The 17,704-nt window shown below is 36.2% G+C and overlaps 1 protein-coding gene across 1 annotated transcript in view; it reads left to right on the forward strand.

Annotated features, from left to right (window-relative positions):
- The window catches only part of ZFAND3 (zinc finger AN1-type containing 3), a 326,971-nt gene that overhangs the window by 260,114 nt on the left and 49,153 nt on the right, over positions 1 to 17,704 (forward strand). Inside the window, exon 4 of the mRNA XM_057554383.1 lies at positions 11,191 to 11,256. Coding sequence (XP_057410366.1) covers positions 11,191 to 11,256 — 66 coding nt within the window. The remainder of the gene's footprint in view (positions 1 to 11,190; positions 11,257 to 17,704) is intronic.

Genomic DNA, 17,704 nt, shown 5'->3' on the forward strand with positions numbered 1-17,704 from the left:
AACTTGCATTTCCCTGACATCTCCTGATAGTGAGATTGAGCACTGTTTCATATGTTTATTAGCTATTTGTGTCTCCATTGATTTGCCTATCTGTATTCTTTGCTTATTTTTTTGTTAGCCTTTTTTTCTGACTGATTTGTAGGAGCCCCTTATATATTCTGGATATTTGTTATGTATTCTTATATATTTGTTACATATCATGTAAATATTTTCTTCTGGTATGTCATTTGACTTTTAATTTTGATTTGGGTGCCTTGTATTCCATTAGAAAATTCACAGATTTTAAAATTCAAGTCTGTTAGTTTGTCTTCTAGGTTTGTGTGTTTCTTAGAAGGCTTTCCCCATCACAGGCTTATAAAAATATTTTTCTTTATATTTTACAGTTTAGAATTATATTTAGCTCTTGATTCCATCTGAAATTTATTTTGTATATGATATGAGGTATAGGGATTTACCTTTATTATTTTTTCAAATGGATAACCAATTATGTCAGAACCACTTATCAATTAGGCCTGGTTTGAAATTCCGTTATTATTTTATAAACGTAAATCTGTTTTTATTTTATTTTTATTTTATTTTATTTTACTCTTTTATTTTGTTCCATTGGTCTAATTGTATATTCCTGAGACTGGAAAATAACTTTGTGGTGTGTATTGGTATCTTGATAGAGCTAGTTCCCCCTTAATCTTTTTCTAAATTTTGTTGGCTATTTTTTTGCATTTTTTCTTCTCGATGAACTTTGTCAAATTCTATTAAAAATTACAGTGTGATTTTTAATTGGGTTTACACTGAAAATATAGGTTTATTTGGGAATAATTGGCATTTTAATACATTATTGGGCCTTCTCATACAGTAATATCATTTGTCTTCTTTTGTTCAAACCTTCTTAAATATTCTTGAGTAAAGATTTATTATTTTCTTAGTGTAAGCCTTATACATTTCTTGTTAGAAATTCTTCTTTATAGCTTTATATATGTATTTCCTGTTCCTAACTCTGATACTACTTCTTATTACTAATGTATGTGAAATATATTAGTATTTCACACATAAATGTAGTATTTGCTACAGGTTTTTTGGTAGATATTATTTATCAGGTTAAGAAACTTCTATTTTTAGCTTGTTAATTTTTTTAAATCAGAGAGGAATGTTTATAAAATGCTTTTCAGCATCTGTTGAGATGATCATATACATTTCTCCTTTAATATGTAATCTCTTAATTTAATAGACTTCCAGTGTTAAACCATCTTTGCATTCCTTGAATAAACTCTGGTAGTTCTTTCAGTGTACTGATGGATTCAAAATGCTAATTTTATTTTAAATTTTGTGCCTTTTTAATAAGTGAGTTAATTTTGTGTACGTGTGTGCTTATATATGGTGGGCATGCTATTCCTGTCTAGTTTAGATACTAGTTACATTAATCTCATAGAAAGCTTGTCATCTTTTCCAGTGCCCTAACACTGCTTTTTGTCTTATGTTCTGACATTGTGTAATGTATCTATTCTTTGAAAGCTTGAAGAATTTATTCGTAAAACTGATTGGCCTGATATCTGATATTGGACTATTTATATTTTTGACCTCATTTAAAGTCAGTTTTGGCAATTAGTATTATTATAAAAATATCTATTTCATCTACATTTCTAAATTTATTGGAATGAAGTTATACATATTGTTCTTATTTAAAAATTTTTTTCTATTAAAGGTGCTCTTAATTTTAGAATATGTATTGTACCAAGTACACAAACTAAATCTTATTCTTAATTACTCTAATATTGTTTATATTTCCTAATTTGTCTTTGTTTATGATCTTCTAGTGTTAGCTCAATGGAGAAATATTAAAGGTCTGGGAAGTTATTGCCACCATTGTGTTTTCATAGGATTACAGCCATAATCTTTAGACTGTTCTTGCTTCTAATCTTGTCCTAGTCAATAAACTAGTCAGATGAATCCCCATTGATATCATGTTAAACAAAAAAGGGAATTCTTTCATTGACTCGTCACTGCCTATTTGATCATCCAGATTCTTAATCTTGTATCAGACATCCTTCCCCTACGTAATCTGGAACCTCATTGTATCTGACCTCCCTACCTTTCCCAGCACCGATACTCAGCTCTGAAATGAACCAGATCCTTGTTGTCCCCAAAAGACACCATGGCAACTCATATTACCATTTTTATTCATGCTCTTGGAAGCCTACCTCAGAACCATTTCCTCCACACTTGCTTCCTCCAAGGAATTCCTAACTTCCTCCCTGTAACATCTAATCACATATTGTGTTGGTCACCTCTTTGACATGAGAATCTCATCTCTCTGTACCAATTTAGAGGTTATACCCCAAATTAGCAGAGGCTTAATTTTATTCTGCTTTGCTCTGCCCCATAACACCCAGCAAGGCAATACTCAGTAAATGATTTAAATATTTAGAAAAGTTTACTAGTTTTTCATACTTTTGGGAACCTTCATGTGCTCATGTGTTTTGATACACTAAAGAGAGGCTTCTCATTGCCTGAACCTGATTTTGAGCAGCTACTTAATATTTTTATTGTTTTCTGTGCCATTCAGTAACCTCAAGGTGAAGTAACTCAAAAAGGCAGTTGCCCTACCTAATTTTGAAATTTGGTTGTCTTGTGGTGACAGTTCATCTCTTTTAACAGAGCTTTTAGCATAATGAGAGACTGTCTTTTCTGTTGTTGTTTTAACTGCAAATAGCCACCTGCCTGTTGTGAAACAGCCAGTTTCTGCTTATGGGTATTTCTTTTATCACCTGAATTTCCCTCTTCAAGATTCCCCTTTGCAAGAGAGACTAGCAAACTTTAAACACCCATTTTTCAAGGATCCCTTAAGGAGTCTGCAAATCTGAAAGGTTAGTTTCCCATAAAGGTTTCCTCAGGCACTTAATGAGATTATACAGTTATTGATATTCATACTAGGTTTTGAAGCAGCATCATCACTGCCCCCTCTTTGCAAATGCAGATTTTTTTTATGTTCTTATTAAATGAAATGCTCTACACTGGGCTGTGAAAGTAAAGGTCACAGTGAACAACCACACATCACATAGCTTTAGCCCTTTGCAGTTGTCATACTGTTTTTATTTTGTCTAGATACAGGTTAATAGGTGACACTGTGCTGATTTTAAATTAAATCTAAGTTTTGTTATGACAGAAGTGTTTGGCTGAAAAAAAATCATGTAATAGGGTTATCTATTTGCGTGTTAGAAGTAGTTATTTTAAACTTGCGTGAATATGTTTTAATGGTGTTTGTGAACTTCTCTCTGAAAATTTAGAGCTGCCCATGCCAAAAAATGACTGCATGTAACTTTATGTTTTGTGTTCTTATGTTCTGTTGCTTCATAAACCATTTCACTTTTTGATCTGTCAAAAGGAGGATTCTTTAGATTTAATAAACAATAGGATGCCATGTTGGTAAGGAATTTTTAAAATTCCCAAATACCAATATAAACACTTCTTTACATAATTCAAATTGTGACATTTTCAACTATTATTTGCAAAGAAAGGTCCTGTTAGTAAGACCTGCTAGTGTTCACTTCTGTAAAGCAAGGAGGTTTGGCTAAGTTTCCTTTCAATCATTGTCACTTTGAACACATTGCCAGCTGTGGTACAGCTACTTACAGGAGAGGCTCAGCACAGGGTTAGGGAAGAAGGGCACCTATGTTCAGAATTCTTTTTAAATGTCCACGGGGCAGTACCTATGGCCTAAATAGATGTATTTTTTAATTTTCTGTGAAGCCTCTTATAGAGAACATGCACAGGTCACTTCCTTTTCTGAGGAAGGCAGTGCATTCTTTCAATTGCAGACGCAGGACAAGATTTATGAAAACACTCTTGGTAGCTAAACTATGTCAAAAAAATAAAAGCTCTTGTAATACTGAGTGGTTTCTTCATTAATGTTATGAGATTCATGCTTGTGTTGATGGTAAAATGCAAATATAGAAACCTGAGTTGGGCCTTAGTTAAGCCTGTAAATAGAACTGAAGTCTAAATTGGAGAAGTGACAGCTCCCGATTTCATATTCATATTAAGTATGCTTTGTCACAGAAACAAGTGTCTAAAAATAGAACTGACTTCGTTCGCCAGGTGATATTTTGACCTCTCAAAAAAGGTTTCTTTCGAGTTTTGAACCGCAAGATAGTGGTGTCTTAGAAATTCAGTGTTAATTGCTGTTGGACTTTATCACATTTCGGAGTATTAGTGGTGAGTGTTTGTTGGTATCTTAATATATGGGATGCTCTTTTTTGGTTATAAGGGTTCTAGGTGAGAGATCACATCTGAAAAACAAACAAATTTAAGTGCTCAGAATCCTTTGAGTTACATGAAACATGGTTTTACTCTTCCTACATAAGTAGCAGAAATAGAATGTTCTGGGTTGAAATTATAATTCTAGAGTTTATTCCACTATTCTTTTCTTCATTTATTTAAATATTAATGTTTTGTTGAGAATGGGCAAACGTTTTACTACTTTTTGTACTAGTGCATTGATGGGTCTCTGCAGGACTAGAACAAGTCAGTTGGCATGTGAGCAGAGTGTGGAGAAGATGGAAATTATATTAACCTGTTTTGTTCTATACCAGTCTTTCTCAAAGTGTGGTCCAGAGACTTATAGAGGTCCTCAGGACCCATTCACAGGGTCCATGAGGTCCTTCCTTTTCCAACTATATATCCGTGTGAGGGTGGTTTTTCTTCATATGCTTCATATAAGCAATCCATTGTAACAGATTGAATGCAGATGTGAAAATCCAGGTTTCTTCTTTAAGCCAGGCTGCTCTCATTTTTTTTAAAATTTGTAGTTATTTTTCATAAAAATATGTTTTTATGTTGACATTATTTTGTGAATTTTAAATGAAAATTATAAGTTTTTTTTCAGTTTTTATTTCAGATAAGGTAAATATCAATAGATATAACCCACATAAACAAAAGCTCTTTTGTGTTCTTAATAATTTTTAAGTGTAAAAAGGTCCTAAGATGCAAATGTTTGAGAACTGCTGTGCTAGATTAACATGTAAATATGGTGAAAATCAACCGTTTATTAATAGTTCCATTTCCCTTCTGAATAGATATGTATGTTCAATAATTGATTTTGGCCTGGATCATTTTCATTCAATAGTGAAAAACATATTTTGAACACCTCATATGCTAGGGTACCAAGATAAGTAAGACTTTGCCACTACCCCTAAAGATCATGCCATTAAGGCCATTACTGGGTCAAGAGAGAGCATTTCTTCCAAAACACATACCCTGGCCCCAGTAGGGATGTCCACGCTACTGTAAAAGAGTCTGTCAGTACTGGGCAAATGGAAAGCATTCCTGATTTCATTTTGCTTGTAGTGTTGTTCCCTGAGGAAGGCGGTGTGGGAGAATTTTAAACTTTATTTCTGTTGTGCAGATAGACTAATAGGCATACTCACACACGCACAAACACACACACTAATATTTGCAGAGCTCACCAGCTACAGTTATTTAGGGGAGTCGGGGTGGAATGGTCATGAAATTTTGTTGAGAGGCCCTTTTTATGAACAAAACAGAGAGCTTACCAGTAGCAATTTCTTACCCACTTTGGAAATCCCCTTCTCATGAATCCCTGATTTAGAGCTAAATGGTGTGAAAAATCATGCAGTGAGTTAGGATTAGAATTTCTGAGAGATTAACACTTAGATTCTGTAACAAGCTTCGTAAATGGTTTAATTTGGAAGTTTCATTTGGAGAAATGGGAGGGCTGTTATCAGGGCTGAAGATTTTCTGTAAACTTAGATTCCCACTCATTATATCTTTATGTATCCTTGTTTATAATAGATGGTGCTTTTCAAACTCAATTATGTAGACAGATTAGGTGTGTCCTTTCTGATTTAAACAGTTCATGAATTGCAGGTTTAGGGTAAAGTTGGAGTATAGGGTTTTCTTTTCTGAAGAGATGGCTTATTTTCTCCTGTGTTCTGGTCTGTCCTTAATATTTATGACCATTTACTATTTTAAGTATCCATGTGTATTTTGAAGGCTTTTAAAGAAAGAATGTTTTACTGCTGAAGGAATATACATTCTTTGAATATTTTTAAAAGATAGCTTTGCATTCTTAATATGGCCATATCAGGAGACAGTGTTGAGTTTATTTCACTATCTCCATTGTATAGATTTTTTTTTTTTTTAAGGATGGCTCATCAAAAAACACTCCCGTAAGATATTATGAATCTCTAGAGTGGAGGGAGAATTGTAGCTCATGAATCTGTTGTCTGAAATCACCTTTTGAATAGCAAGCCTGGAAAAGTGAGATGTTGCAAGGGTAAACAATGTACAGATAATGATAGAGTGGAATTGACAAGCTGGTTAAAAAAGGATGATGCATTTCTAATTAGCCCACAGTGTCTTTAGTTAGAAATTAATTAGATACTGTTATGTAAATGTCATGCTAATTAAGCAAGAATATTGAAGTGTTATAAATCAACAAAAAGAATAGCTATTTTTGTGTATTAATGCTTTGCAGTTATCATGAAAGAGCTGATAGTAGAATATTTGATTATTGAGCTTCTGGCAATTTTTAGCTGACTGACTTCTTGACAGTCCATTTTTCCTAATTGATGTGGTTTAGCACATGGTATAACTGCAGCCAATGAGGGCTAGTGGAATCAGGATCCAAAAATAGCTACTCATCACAGCTCTTTTAACAAAACCTTTCTGGGTAGATTGTTGATCTCTGTTTTCAAGGTTAAGGAGAAATACTGTTTTTCTATATTTACTCAGCCTTAGATTTTGAGTGCCTAAGATGATAACCAGCATAAATGCAGCCGCCCTCCATGCCTGTGTTTTTGTCTTTCTCCTGAGTCATAGTCTTCAACCAGTCAGTTGGATTGACTACTATGGTAGCTCAGTGTTTTTTGACATGCTCAGTAACTCTATAGGAGGCTGAAAAAGGTTCCTGCCACTTTGGCTTGAAATGTGAATGTTGATAGTTGACGGGATACCTTTATTCAGTCCTTCTGGTTTTGCAGGTTACAGTGACTTTTAGTATGCATATTTGACCCCTGTCTTCAACTTTACAGGGCTGAAATCAGTACTGGTTCCCTAAGAAAATCCACTACCCTGTTGCAAAGGCTGTAAAGATTTCTAGTTGTTGGGAATACAGCTGAAGAATTTCATTCCATGGCTCTCAGGTGGAATTGCAAATGTGATCCATAGTGCTGCATTATGTATGACACCTTTAATACAAGAATAGAAACATCCCTAAAAGACAAGATAGAGTGTTCAGACTTACAGAATACAAACCACAAGCTACCACACACATTATTTACTTGCAGATTCCAGATTCTGAATTGTTGAAACTTAGGAAAAAGTTCTGAATGTAATATCAAATGAAAAATGGTAGTATTAAGTATCTTCAGATAATGAAGAAACTTGAAAAAATTTGACATGTTTAATTTTGCTTTAGCAAAAGAAAGCAAAAAACACTCATGGTGATCGGCTAAAAGTTTAGATGAGTTAGTCTTGATATTGTCTGGTTCAGAATTCCCAGAGAGTCTGTCATGTTAAGCAAGGTACCTTAACTATGGTTTTATTTTTAATATTTAACAACCCCAAACTTACTGTTCCAGACTCACTTGCTACTAATATAGGATAGAGGGTAATGGTGTGAATCATTCTGTGCTTAGAAATGCATTTATTTTCCCAACCTTCCAATCTTGATCCCAACACACACACATACACACACACAACATCACTACATTAACCTGTAGGACCCAGGCATGAAAAGACTTCTTCATCTTACTCTTCAGGTATTAGCTCTGTCTACCCTTCTGTTTGGAAAGAAGAGGAAGAAAGGCCAAAAATAGGAGCAGAATTTACAATGATTTATGAGACCATACTCCAGCCCCCCTCTCAGACATTAGCCAACTCCATTCCTTGATGGAACAGATGCCCTGAGTTTGACCCTTAACATCAACTCTCAAAATTACTTTGTTTGCTATACCCACATGGGACTCATGTTATATTTTTATTGTTGTGGACTCAAACCTGAAAAGGTTCCCCTTGAGTGGCCCTTAATCTCCTGCATTCATTTGAACAGAGTTGATTTGCAATTAATTGTGTAAGAATAGATATCTTAATCTCCTGTGGTTACTCCTTTTATTTGAGAGTATAGGAATTTTATATGACAGCACAGTTAGTATATAGAATATATGTACAGTGCTCATGTGCATCTGTTCTGGAGTTTAAAGAGTTTCATAGGTTATAGTCTACCAGACCAAATTTAATTCCAAGCTCTCTGTTTATAATATTGTCCAATTATCAAAGCTGGGATATATTATCATTGCCAGTTACTCTTGCTGTCAGTTTGTTTTGGCTCAATTATGGTTCTATTTGTACTTTACTATAATGTAGTGAATACTTTGGATTGGGTTGTTAGTTTAACAAGCTCTCTGGAGAACACTTTCATGATGATGCATGTTGAGATATGCTAGGTAGCCTTGAAGTTATTTGCGTATTTGCCAAAACCTACAGAAATTCATTCATTAGGAATTTTCAAAAAGATAAACTTTCAACCTACAAATGAGGTAAAGATTGCGGGAGTGTTAATTCATGAGTCCCAGCCAAATATCTTTAGGGGTTTTGATTTAACCAGTTTCTCTCTGCTCTTATAATTTTACTGAATGAATTATTTTATGTCCTTTAAAAAAATATTCTGCTAGTTAAGCTGTTATTGATGCTTGTGTTTTGTGTGGCTCACGATGTTGTGTGAACTCAGTGACCTTCGCCATATATTGAGCTGGGAGTTAGTGTTACCAGAGATTGGAACTAACTGGGCTGTTAATACGTACATCGTGCTCAGCTGGTTTAAAAATGTACACTCATCTCTTCCTATGCCCACCCCAGCCAATTGCATCCAAATTTCCAGAGTCAAGATTTGGGACTCTTTTTAAAAATGTACCCTTGAACTTTCTGGATTCCAGAAATGTTCCAGTAGTTTTATCTGGTGGTTGTTACACAATTATATATATGTTAAAATCCTTCAAGGTATATACTTAAGATTTGTGCACTTCATTCTAGTATTTCATTCTCTTTATGTTAAACCTCAGTAAAAAAGGGTTTTTAAAAAATGTACATTACTCTACTGATTCAGTCAAGTGGCTTGCGGTGGTCACTTCTTGAACACTATTAAGGGCCCTTTGTGCATACAGTCATGACCCAAGAGTAGATGACAAAGTGAGTCTTGACCCTTGGGTGCATAAAACCTCATGGGAGAGAAAGTGAAGCTACATAACATAAGGCTTTATAGTTTATGAAGTCTTTTTGTACAGATCTCATTAACACTGGGGCTTATGGGCAATTTTAACTATCCCCATTTTTTTGTTAAAGAAACTAAGGATCACTTACCCAGGATTACTCACTAAATAAAGAACAGTTGCAGGACTTAAGTACTTATGTTCCCAGAAATAAGAATGATTCATTTAACAACAAAAAAACAAAAGCCAAAAAAGTCACACGTGGAGGCAGAAGCTGTAGCGTTCTGTGGAGCCACAGAGCCAGTGCCCAGAGGGTTTCGAGGATGTAGGGTCTGTATTAGGTTTTCTTGCAGCTCATTGTCTCTCCATGTTACTTATTTTTATGTCACCAGTGCCCATTTGGGCCTCCTCTGGAATTTTAGTATGTTAAGCTTTCTCTGGTGAATGTGACATTTGTAGAAAATGTTTCAATTGAAATGCCCTGTTCTTGTGGTCTTTCTAATTTTTAATTTATTCTTGCCTCATTTTCAAATCCTTGAGAAGTGTTTCCATGTGATGCTGGCCAGCGATGAATAATCCTTCCTCCTGATTACATTTAGCATTTATTACTCGTTCCATATTCTTTGGCAGTGGATCATTTTGCATCCAGCTCTTTTTTGCTATCACGTATTGTTCTGTGTTTAAGTAAACAGATTTTATCTTTCTAACAAGATTATAAGCCCCAGAGCATGAGACTAACCTGTGGTGGCACATAGTAGGTATTTGCTAAGTGCTCTTTGACATTAACAACACACTTACTTGGTTTTCCTCCCTTTTCCTATTTCTCCTCTGTGTCTTTTTACACCCACTAAGGTTTGCTGCTGTTACGGCCTTGGTATAGGAAAGAGTAGACTAATGATAAACTTCTTAGGTGGGATCTCCAGGTTCCAAAACCCATGGATCTTGGTGGCATAAACTCTAGGAACAGGTCTCTGAGCTCTTTCGTCTTTCCTTCCTTTCTGATGAGTAACTTCAGTGATATGAGGTCTTGTCATAAGTGACATAAAACTATGCTAAGTAATCATGTTCCCTTTGCTATAGTCACCTGGGGAGCTTTTTCAAAATATATTTGTAACATTTGCCTGTGTGTCCCATTTCTTGATGATCATCACTACTGCCCCTCCCAGGGCATGTCAAAAACCACAGGTCTCCATGTTTACACAGTAACTTCCTATTTCAGTAGGTAGGGCATAGTTGATTGGATGTGTTGGAGTATATATCAATATCAGCTTAAGAATTTGTTGGTGGTCCTGATTCTGTAGAATGAAATTACTGCTTTTCAAGCCTTCACCCACTGACTGACTATATCTTTTGCATATTCTTGAATTACACCTATCCATCAGATCCCTGGGCCCACAAAGATTGCATGAAGGCTCTCTTTGCATCATATTTTTATAATTAAACTAGATATTCTTCCTTAGTCAGCAGTGCTGTCTTTAAATGTTACAATGATCCTTATTTCTTCTGACAAGCTGTTTGTTCTTTAGGGAGTCCCCCCCACTTTAAATAAGGCCAGTGTTGGAATAAATTCAAAGGTAGGGTGACCACTGAGATAAACCTGAGAAGGAGTACTCCTGCTTATTTCTCTGGGGAAAAACTCATTTCCCCAAACTTACAGGTAATTTACTCTTACCCAGATCAGAATTCTAATTAAAATTTTTTTCTTTAATGTCTTAACATTATGTGAGACTTGATTATTTTTTATGAAAAGCATGTTATAATGTAGAAAGAATATGGACCTGTAGACTCAATGACTGAACTAAGAATTAACCTACCACTACCATTACCACCTTCATCTTTCCTAATAACCCCTCCTCATGCATATTTACAGGTTGATCCCTTCCTTTTTAGATTTCTCTTTATCCAGTATAGGAGCTCTGGGTATGTGGAGGATATGTCCTAACTGATGTGCCTGCCTTTCTGTTTCCAGGTGGGCCATGCACAGGTACAGCTCATGTCTCGTTAATCACACCAACCAAAAGATCCTGTGGTACAGGTACGTACATCATTCTTATCTGGATTCATTCTTACCTGAATTACTCACAGGCACTAGCTACTGGTTTTAATGCGGTGTCCTTGCCGGAGTACGCTCTGATTTCTTCCGTGATTTGTGAAGTGATGTATCATGTGCTTAGTATGGGGAGTGGAGTGTGAGCAGAGGTCGGAGTGATGCTCTTGGAGGTCAGATTCACGGAGTTAATGCTGGCAGCTAGAACCAAGAGGGTGGACCTCAAAATTTACCTACTTCCCAGTGTCTGAAGAATGTTATTAAGACCTAAACCATACAGAAAATGCAAATCATTGCCCGGTTTCTAGCATGTGGCTAATTTGTATAAGTCGTGGACCTACTAAAAAAAACATTATTTAAATAACGATGGCTGGAGGGTGAGGGTAAAAGAAGTTGTAGTACAGATAATCAGGTTAACTGACTAGTATAGTGTCCTAATAGTTTTAGAAAATTATTTCCTTTCATTTGTGCTAAAGCCATGGGGTGTGCTGAAATCATTCTTTTCAGATACATGGAGTCCCCAAAAAACCTTTGTGCATCTGTGACATTTTTATTAAGCGTGAAGCCATGAATCTTGTAGCTCTCTAAAGAGCACTCAGAATGCCCATTGCTCCCTTACCCTGTAGCTTAATTTATTTTCGACAGTATTTGCCTTTTTAAGTAATGCTGCCTGCTATTTAGAGTATCTTAAGGATTATATTTGAAAGAATCAAAATAATTATTTTGTTTTTCTAAAGGTCGCAAAGTATTTTTCATAACTTAAAAAGTCCTTTTAACTCCCCAGCAGAAATAGCACAAACTACCTCTGTGTACAGACTTACACTGAAACCTCAACCCCTTTAAATGCTCATAGTTTTGATGTTAACCTCAAACAGGCCTGTCCGTGCACAGTTTCAGAGTAATAACCAGGCATTGAACTCTGAGGAACTTTAATTTTACTCTTTTGTTCAAAATGACCGGTTTTGAGGCAGGACTGTGTGAGATAGTCCTGACATGCTCCCATCCCTCCTGTGCTCAGTACCCAAGCTCCACTGGGTAGTTCCTGATTGAGACAGAAGAGAACTGTGCCCTGGGGTGAGACAGACCGTCCTGCTTAGCCAGAGGGAAGTCCGAGAGCCATCTTCCTACCCACTCCAGCCAGAAGCCTAAAAAAACACTCGAGCCCTTTGATTACAGGTCCAGCGCTTCACACACACACAGGTTACTTTGGTCTTTCTTTTTTCCTTCCAGTTTTAGCCCTCAGGACAGGGTTTATGGTTAGCACTACCGACATGTTCAGGTGTCATCAAGGCGTGAGCCTCGAGCGCATTGAGTCATCCTGAGAGATTTAGGAAAGAGACTTGTGTGCTCAGCTTAGACACTGAAACTAGTAGGAAACCCTCCTGAATATCATGTACTTGTGTCCTTCATCTTCTAGGCAGATCTGTTTCATCCTTTCTGTTCCCATACTATCTTGTGTATCTAAAAATACTGATACCATGTATTGCATGCTTACTACATTACCAGGCACCACTCAGTATACTTTACATACATGCATATTTAATCTTCAGAACAATTCTGCAAGATAGTTATTCCTCTTTTACAGTTAACCAAGACAGGCACTCAGAAATTTAAGTATATTTCCTAGGGTAATATTACTAGTAAGTAATAGAGTCAAGATTTGAACACAGATCCTTCAGATCCTAAAGCCTGCTTTTCACTACATCATATTACTGCTTATCATATTTTATTGTACTTATTTATGCTCCTAACCAGACAGTACAAAGCATATCATTGAATGAAATATGGAGAAAGAGAAACACAGATTTGGAATTATAGCAGGTAGTGACATAGTTTTTGAAACAGAATTCTAGAAGCAGATCTTGTTTCAGATCCTAGCCTAGCCCCTTACAAAATATGATTTTAAGTAAATATCTCAAAATTTGTTCTTCATCTGTAAAATGAGGTGATAAATCTCATAGCTTGATGTAAGAAAAGAAATGATACACATAAAGCTTGCATAATAGATCTTCAGTAATGGTAGCTGCTATTATATTGTCTTACCATTAAAGATTATGTGTATACAGTGGCCAGTCATTAGATAGTGTTGGTAACACATCAATCGGTATTTTAGGCAGAAAGGAGTTAGATTAGAAGTACCAGAATGCATTGCCATGCCTAGTTTCATTAATTGGCTTTATGTTGATCACATTCTTTGTTGCATGTCAGTATTATAGTAGGAACTGAAGGTAATGTTTTAAAGTCTCCTTACATGAAATGATAAGTGAGACATAGAGCTCTCAGTCACACATTTCCAGGCCTTCTTTTAGGTGAATACATCCCTCTTAACTAGAAAAAGTTTGAGAGTTTCTGGCTTGGAAGGAAATTAATGCAATGTGCAGGTCATCTCCCAGAAAGCCTGAAGGAAAGTTGAGATTTCTCACTGTGGACATTAAAGGTCATCAGGTTCAGCTTGCTGTACTTCTTCTCAAGTAGCCGGTCACTGGCCCCCTCAGGCTCCCCCAGTTAGCCTGAAATAATGGCCCTGACTCTAGAGGACAGAGCTTCCTGATTTTCAGAGGTAAATTAAATGATTTGATTTGAGAACCACAAGCTGACTGTCTTTGTCTCCATCTTTCTCTCTGTCCTAAAATCAGCAGGTTGCCCATGGTGGGGATTCTGAACATTTTTCTTATGAATCAACGCTTTTTTAGTGTTACATTGCTGGAGTGTTCCTGTATTCTTGGTGTCTAGATTCTTCAAGAATAGGACTCATGCCTCTAACACATGCTCTGGTGCTTCTACCTCAAGGGACACAGTGACAATAGCGCTCCTAGAGATCTTCCAGAGCACAGGGCTTCAGGCACAGCTGATAGTAAATAATTACTTTAACACACCATTGTAAAGCAATTATACTCCAATAAAGATGTTAAAAAAAAAATTACAGTGGTGTCATTTTTTAGGAGCCATAGAGTAAAGCCCTCTGAATTAGATCTTACTGACCCCCTCCCAGCCAATGTATCCGTATTAAGTTTGGACCTAAAGCAGCCTCCAGCTTAATAATGATGTGTGCTAGAAAAAGGATACTTAGGCTAGAATAAAGTTCTTTGAGTCACCGATCTCTGAAGAAGGGCACACAATGTACAGTCTGTGAGGTATGGAGAGAAAATCATAAAAGCTCTTTATCTCAGCCCTTTAAAATTTCTGTTTCGCAGATTAATTTCGTAGTTATGTATTAGCCCATGTGTATAGTTTAAAATCAGCAAATACACATACAAATATATACATATTAAAGGTACACGGCCAAGTGTCTTAGATGGGAGTGTGCACTTAAAAAACGTTAGTGACCTCCTCAGTACACAGGTCATTTTCTTTTTAGTACTTTGCAAATTAGATCTAAAGGTTAGCATTAGATCCATTATTAAGAAGTCAAGGAACGAATGTAGCCTGAGTGGTTGATAAGTGTCTCTATTTGTATCTCAGGTGACTACTGTTTGATCAGAGGGTATTGTAATTTAGAGAGGTGGACAGCAGTCCAGAGTGGTGGGTCTGTAGCCATCAAAAGTGAGAGAGGGGAGGGGACCCTTTAAGAAATTGTTCTGTGGTAGCTGTGAGTCTTAAGAAGCAGATTGCAAAAGGCAGCAGTAGTGGCAAATTAAAGATCAGTTCGTGTTTGTGAGCTTGGTGAGAAAGGCTTTTCTTTAGATGCTGGCTTTTAGTCACATAGCATTAACAGTTAAACTCGGTGATCTTTACATGGAAAAAAATAACGGCACCTTGATCATTTTTGGTATTTAAGAGAGAAAAATTAAGTGCAGGTGTGTGTGGCTTTGTAGCGCTCTGGGATATCTACAGTCAGCAAAGACTGCCAAGTCCCAGGTTGCTTTTGGTTAGAATGTGAGAGTTAAAGTATATCACACCTTCAGATTACTAGAGAACGCTTACATTTCTTCAAAGAGCTCAGAATGTTTTGCACATGTTCCCTTGTTAATTCTCACAACATTCCTGCCAAGAACACGTATATTGTGAAGGAAAGAGTTCGCTTTCCTTGGCAACAAACTACCAGAAGATTCCCTTTTGTCCTTCATCTTTTCTAACTATCAAGTTATACCTTAAACAAAACTTGTAATCTGAGCTTCAGTCATCTCCTTTAGTCAACTTTTTTGGGAATGTATTTGGATACTTAGGTGAATACCTTCATGAGGTCATATTTTTATGTTTAAAGTGTCTTGTGGGGAAGAGGTTTGTTGCCTTTTCTTAGGATTTCTTATTTAAAGACATGTTATGTAATCTTTTTTTTTTGGTAAGACTTAATTTGTAGAGTTACAGCAAAAGAAATGTTATTTTGTATTTTATTTGTTGGCGTTTGCCATTGATGAACCTTAAAATTTAAGCTATAATAGGCAGATAGAACCATGCCTTCCTTGTCTTAAATTTCCTTGGAGAATTTAGTCTCCCTCCAGTAGAATCCTTAACAGTGACCAACCCAAGAACCCTACTCCTTCCAAGTGGGCATTAACCAGTTCTTAGCTCTAGGCCCTAGGTTGAGTTTATCAAGGTTGACTTTTTAGCACATGAAAAAAAGGAATTTGCTCCTTCCCTAGTTCACCACTCTTATATGGCTTTTTTGTTTGTTTTTTCATTTTATAGTCCTTTCATTTCTGAAGTTAAAATAAGAAAAAAGTTACAAGTTTACAGACTAGGTGGTCCTGTCAACAGACCTTTGCTCCACTATATCTTATATTCACTTTTACTCTTCTTCCAGCAAGTATGTTGAGTAAATAATATTCTCTCTGATAGACTTGAAAAATGATGGTTTTAAAATGCTGTGTGTATGTTAAAAATGTGATTATAATTAGTAGAATAGCAAGTAAAATAACCATTTGTGGGGCCATAAGGGAGCTGCAGTATTGCCTAAGATGAAAGCAGATGGGACTAGAAACTGTCCCATTAAACATCAAGGCAGGTTTTCCCAGAAAGTATCATCTTTCCACTCTATAAGAAGCATGCTAATTCATTTTAACTGTCTATCCCTTGCCTGATCTCTCCTCCCCTCCCCTCTCCTCTTTCTTCTTTTCTTTCCTAAAGCACATGTTTATCCTTTTGGGCCACCTATTTCAGTGTGATGAACAGTGACATGAACTAGATAGCCTGGTATTGTTCATTGTTTCCTTTTTTTCCCCAAAAACCTTTTCTTGACTCACTTCTCTCAGGCAGCCTGCTCATGATATTATTGTCTGTTCTTACAAAGACAAGAGTAGAAACTCCTTTTCACCTGGGAGTTCAGAGAAGATTGATGTGCTAAACACTTTCCACATCAGTGTTCAGATGCCAGTTAAAGGGAAATGTCTCATTGTCATTATGTTACCAAGAGGTTTATATAAGATCTTTTAAATTGATCCAGAAGCTAAAAGGTGGTAGTGTTAAATCAGAGGTGGCCCTATAAATCTTAGAAATACCTACAGTTGTGTGTTTTATCTCCTGGTAGATTCAATATTCATGGAAACAGTGCATTTAATCCCAGAGAGTTGAGTCTATGACTACAGACTGTATTGGTCAATATCATACACTGTAGGTAACTCTTCTCAGAAGGACTCTGTGAAGCTTTAAAGGAAGGAAGGTGGCTTTGGGTGTGAGTGCAACTATGTAATTCAGTTCTTTCTTCATTCTTTTTTTTCTTGGTCCTTCAGGTATAGCTTTTCTCTCAGGTCTGCAATATCAGCATTTGAGATAGAAAATTAGAAATTTGACCTACTTATGTAATATGCAAGTTTCCGTCAGGAGAATATTAGGGAAGATACAAACCTTTCATTTTTTTATTAGCATTTTAAAAAACATCTTTATTGGAGTATAATTGCATTACAATGGTGTGTTAGTTTCTGCTTTATAACACAGTGAATCAGCTATACATATACATATATCTCCATATCTCCTCCCCCTTGCGTCTCCCTCCCACCCTCCCTATCCCACCCCTCTAGGTGGTCATTTTTATTAGTATTTAATGTAACCATTGAAGAAAGATCAACATACTAAAACTGTCATGGCAAGGGAAAAAGTATTTTAAAAAATGTTTTACCTTGTGCACTCATCATCTTGAGTCCTGGGGTGGGGAACGAAATGAATTCCAAATATTAGGCAAGACTGCAAAAATTTCTCTAATCTAGAAGGTGTCATCTTGCTATGTTTAACATAGGAAAAAAGCCACAGGTTATCATGGTATGCCACAGTGATTGTTTACTGACAGTGGTTTTTGGCCATTGAGTGGATAACTGGGAAGGGAGATAATCTGCTAAATGCTTTTTCTTGTGGGTTTTTTTGGGTTTTTTTGTTTTGTTTTTTTGGTAAAAGTTTAATCTGCTTGATTTGTTGCACATGTTAAAGAATAGAATGAGGTAACAAGGCTCATTATAATACGATGATTTGATACTCAATGTGTAAATAATAGCAGGTAAGTTTA

The sequence above is a fragment of the Balaenoptera acutorostrata genome, chromosome 10 (assembly GCF_949987535.1).
Source record: "Balaenoptera acutorostrata chromosome 10, mBalAcu1.1, whole genome shotgun sequence".
Classification (NCBI taxonomy): domain Eukaryota; kingdom Metazoa; phylum Chordata; class Mammalia; order Artiodactyla; family Balaenopteridae; genus Balaenoptera; species Balaenoptera acutorostrata.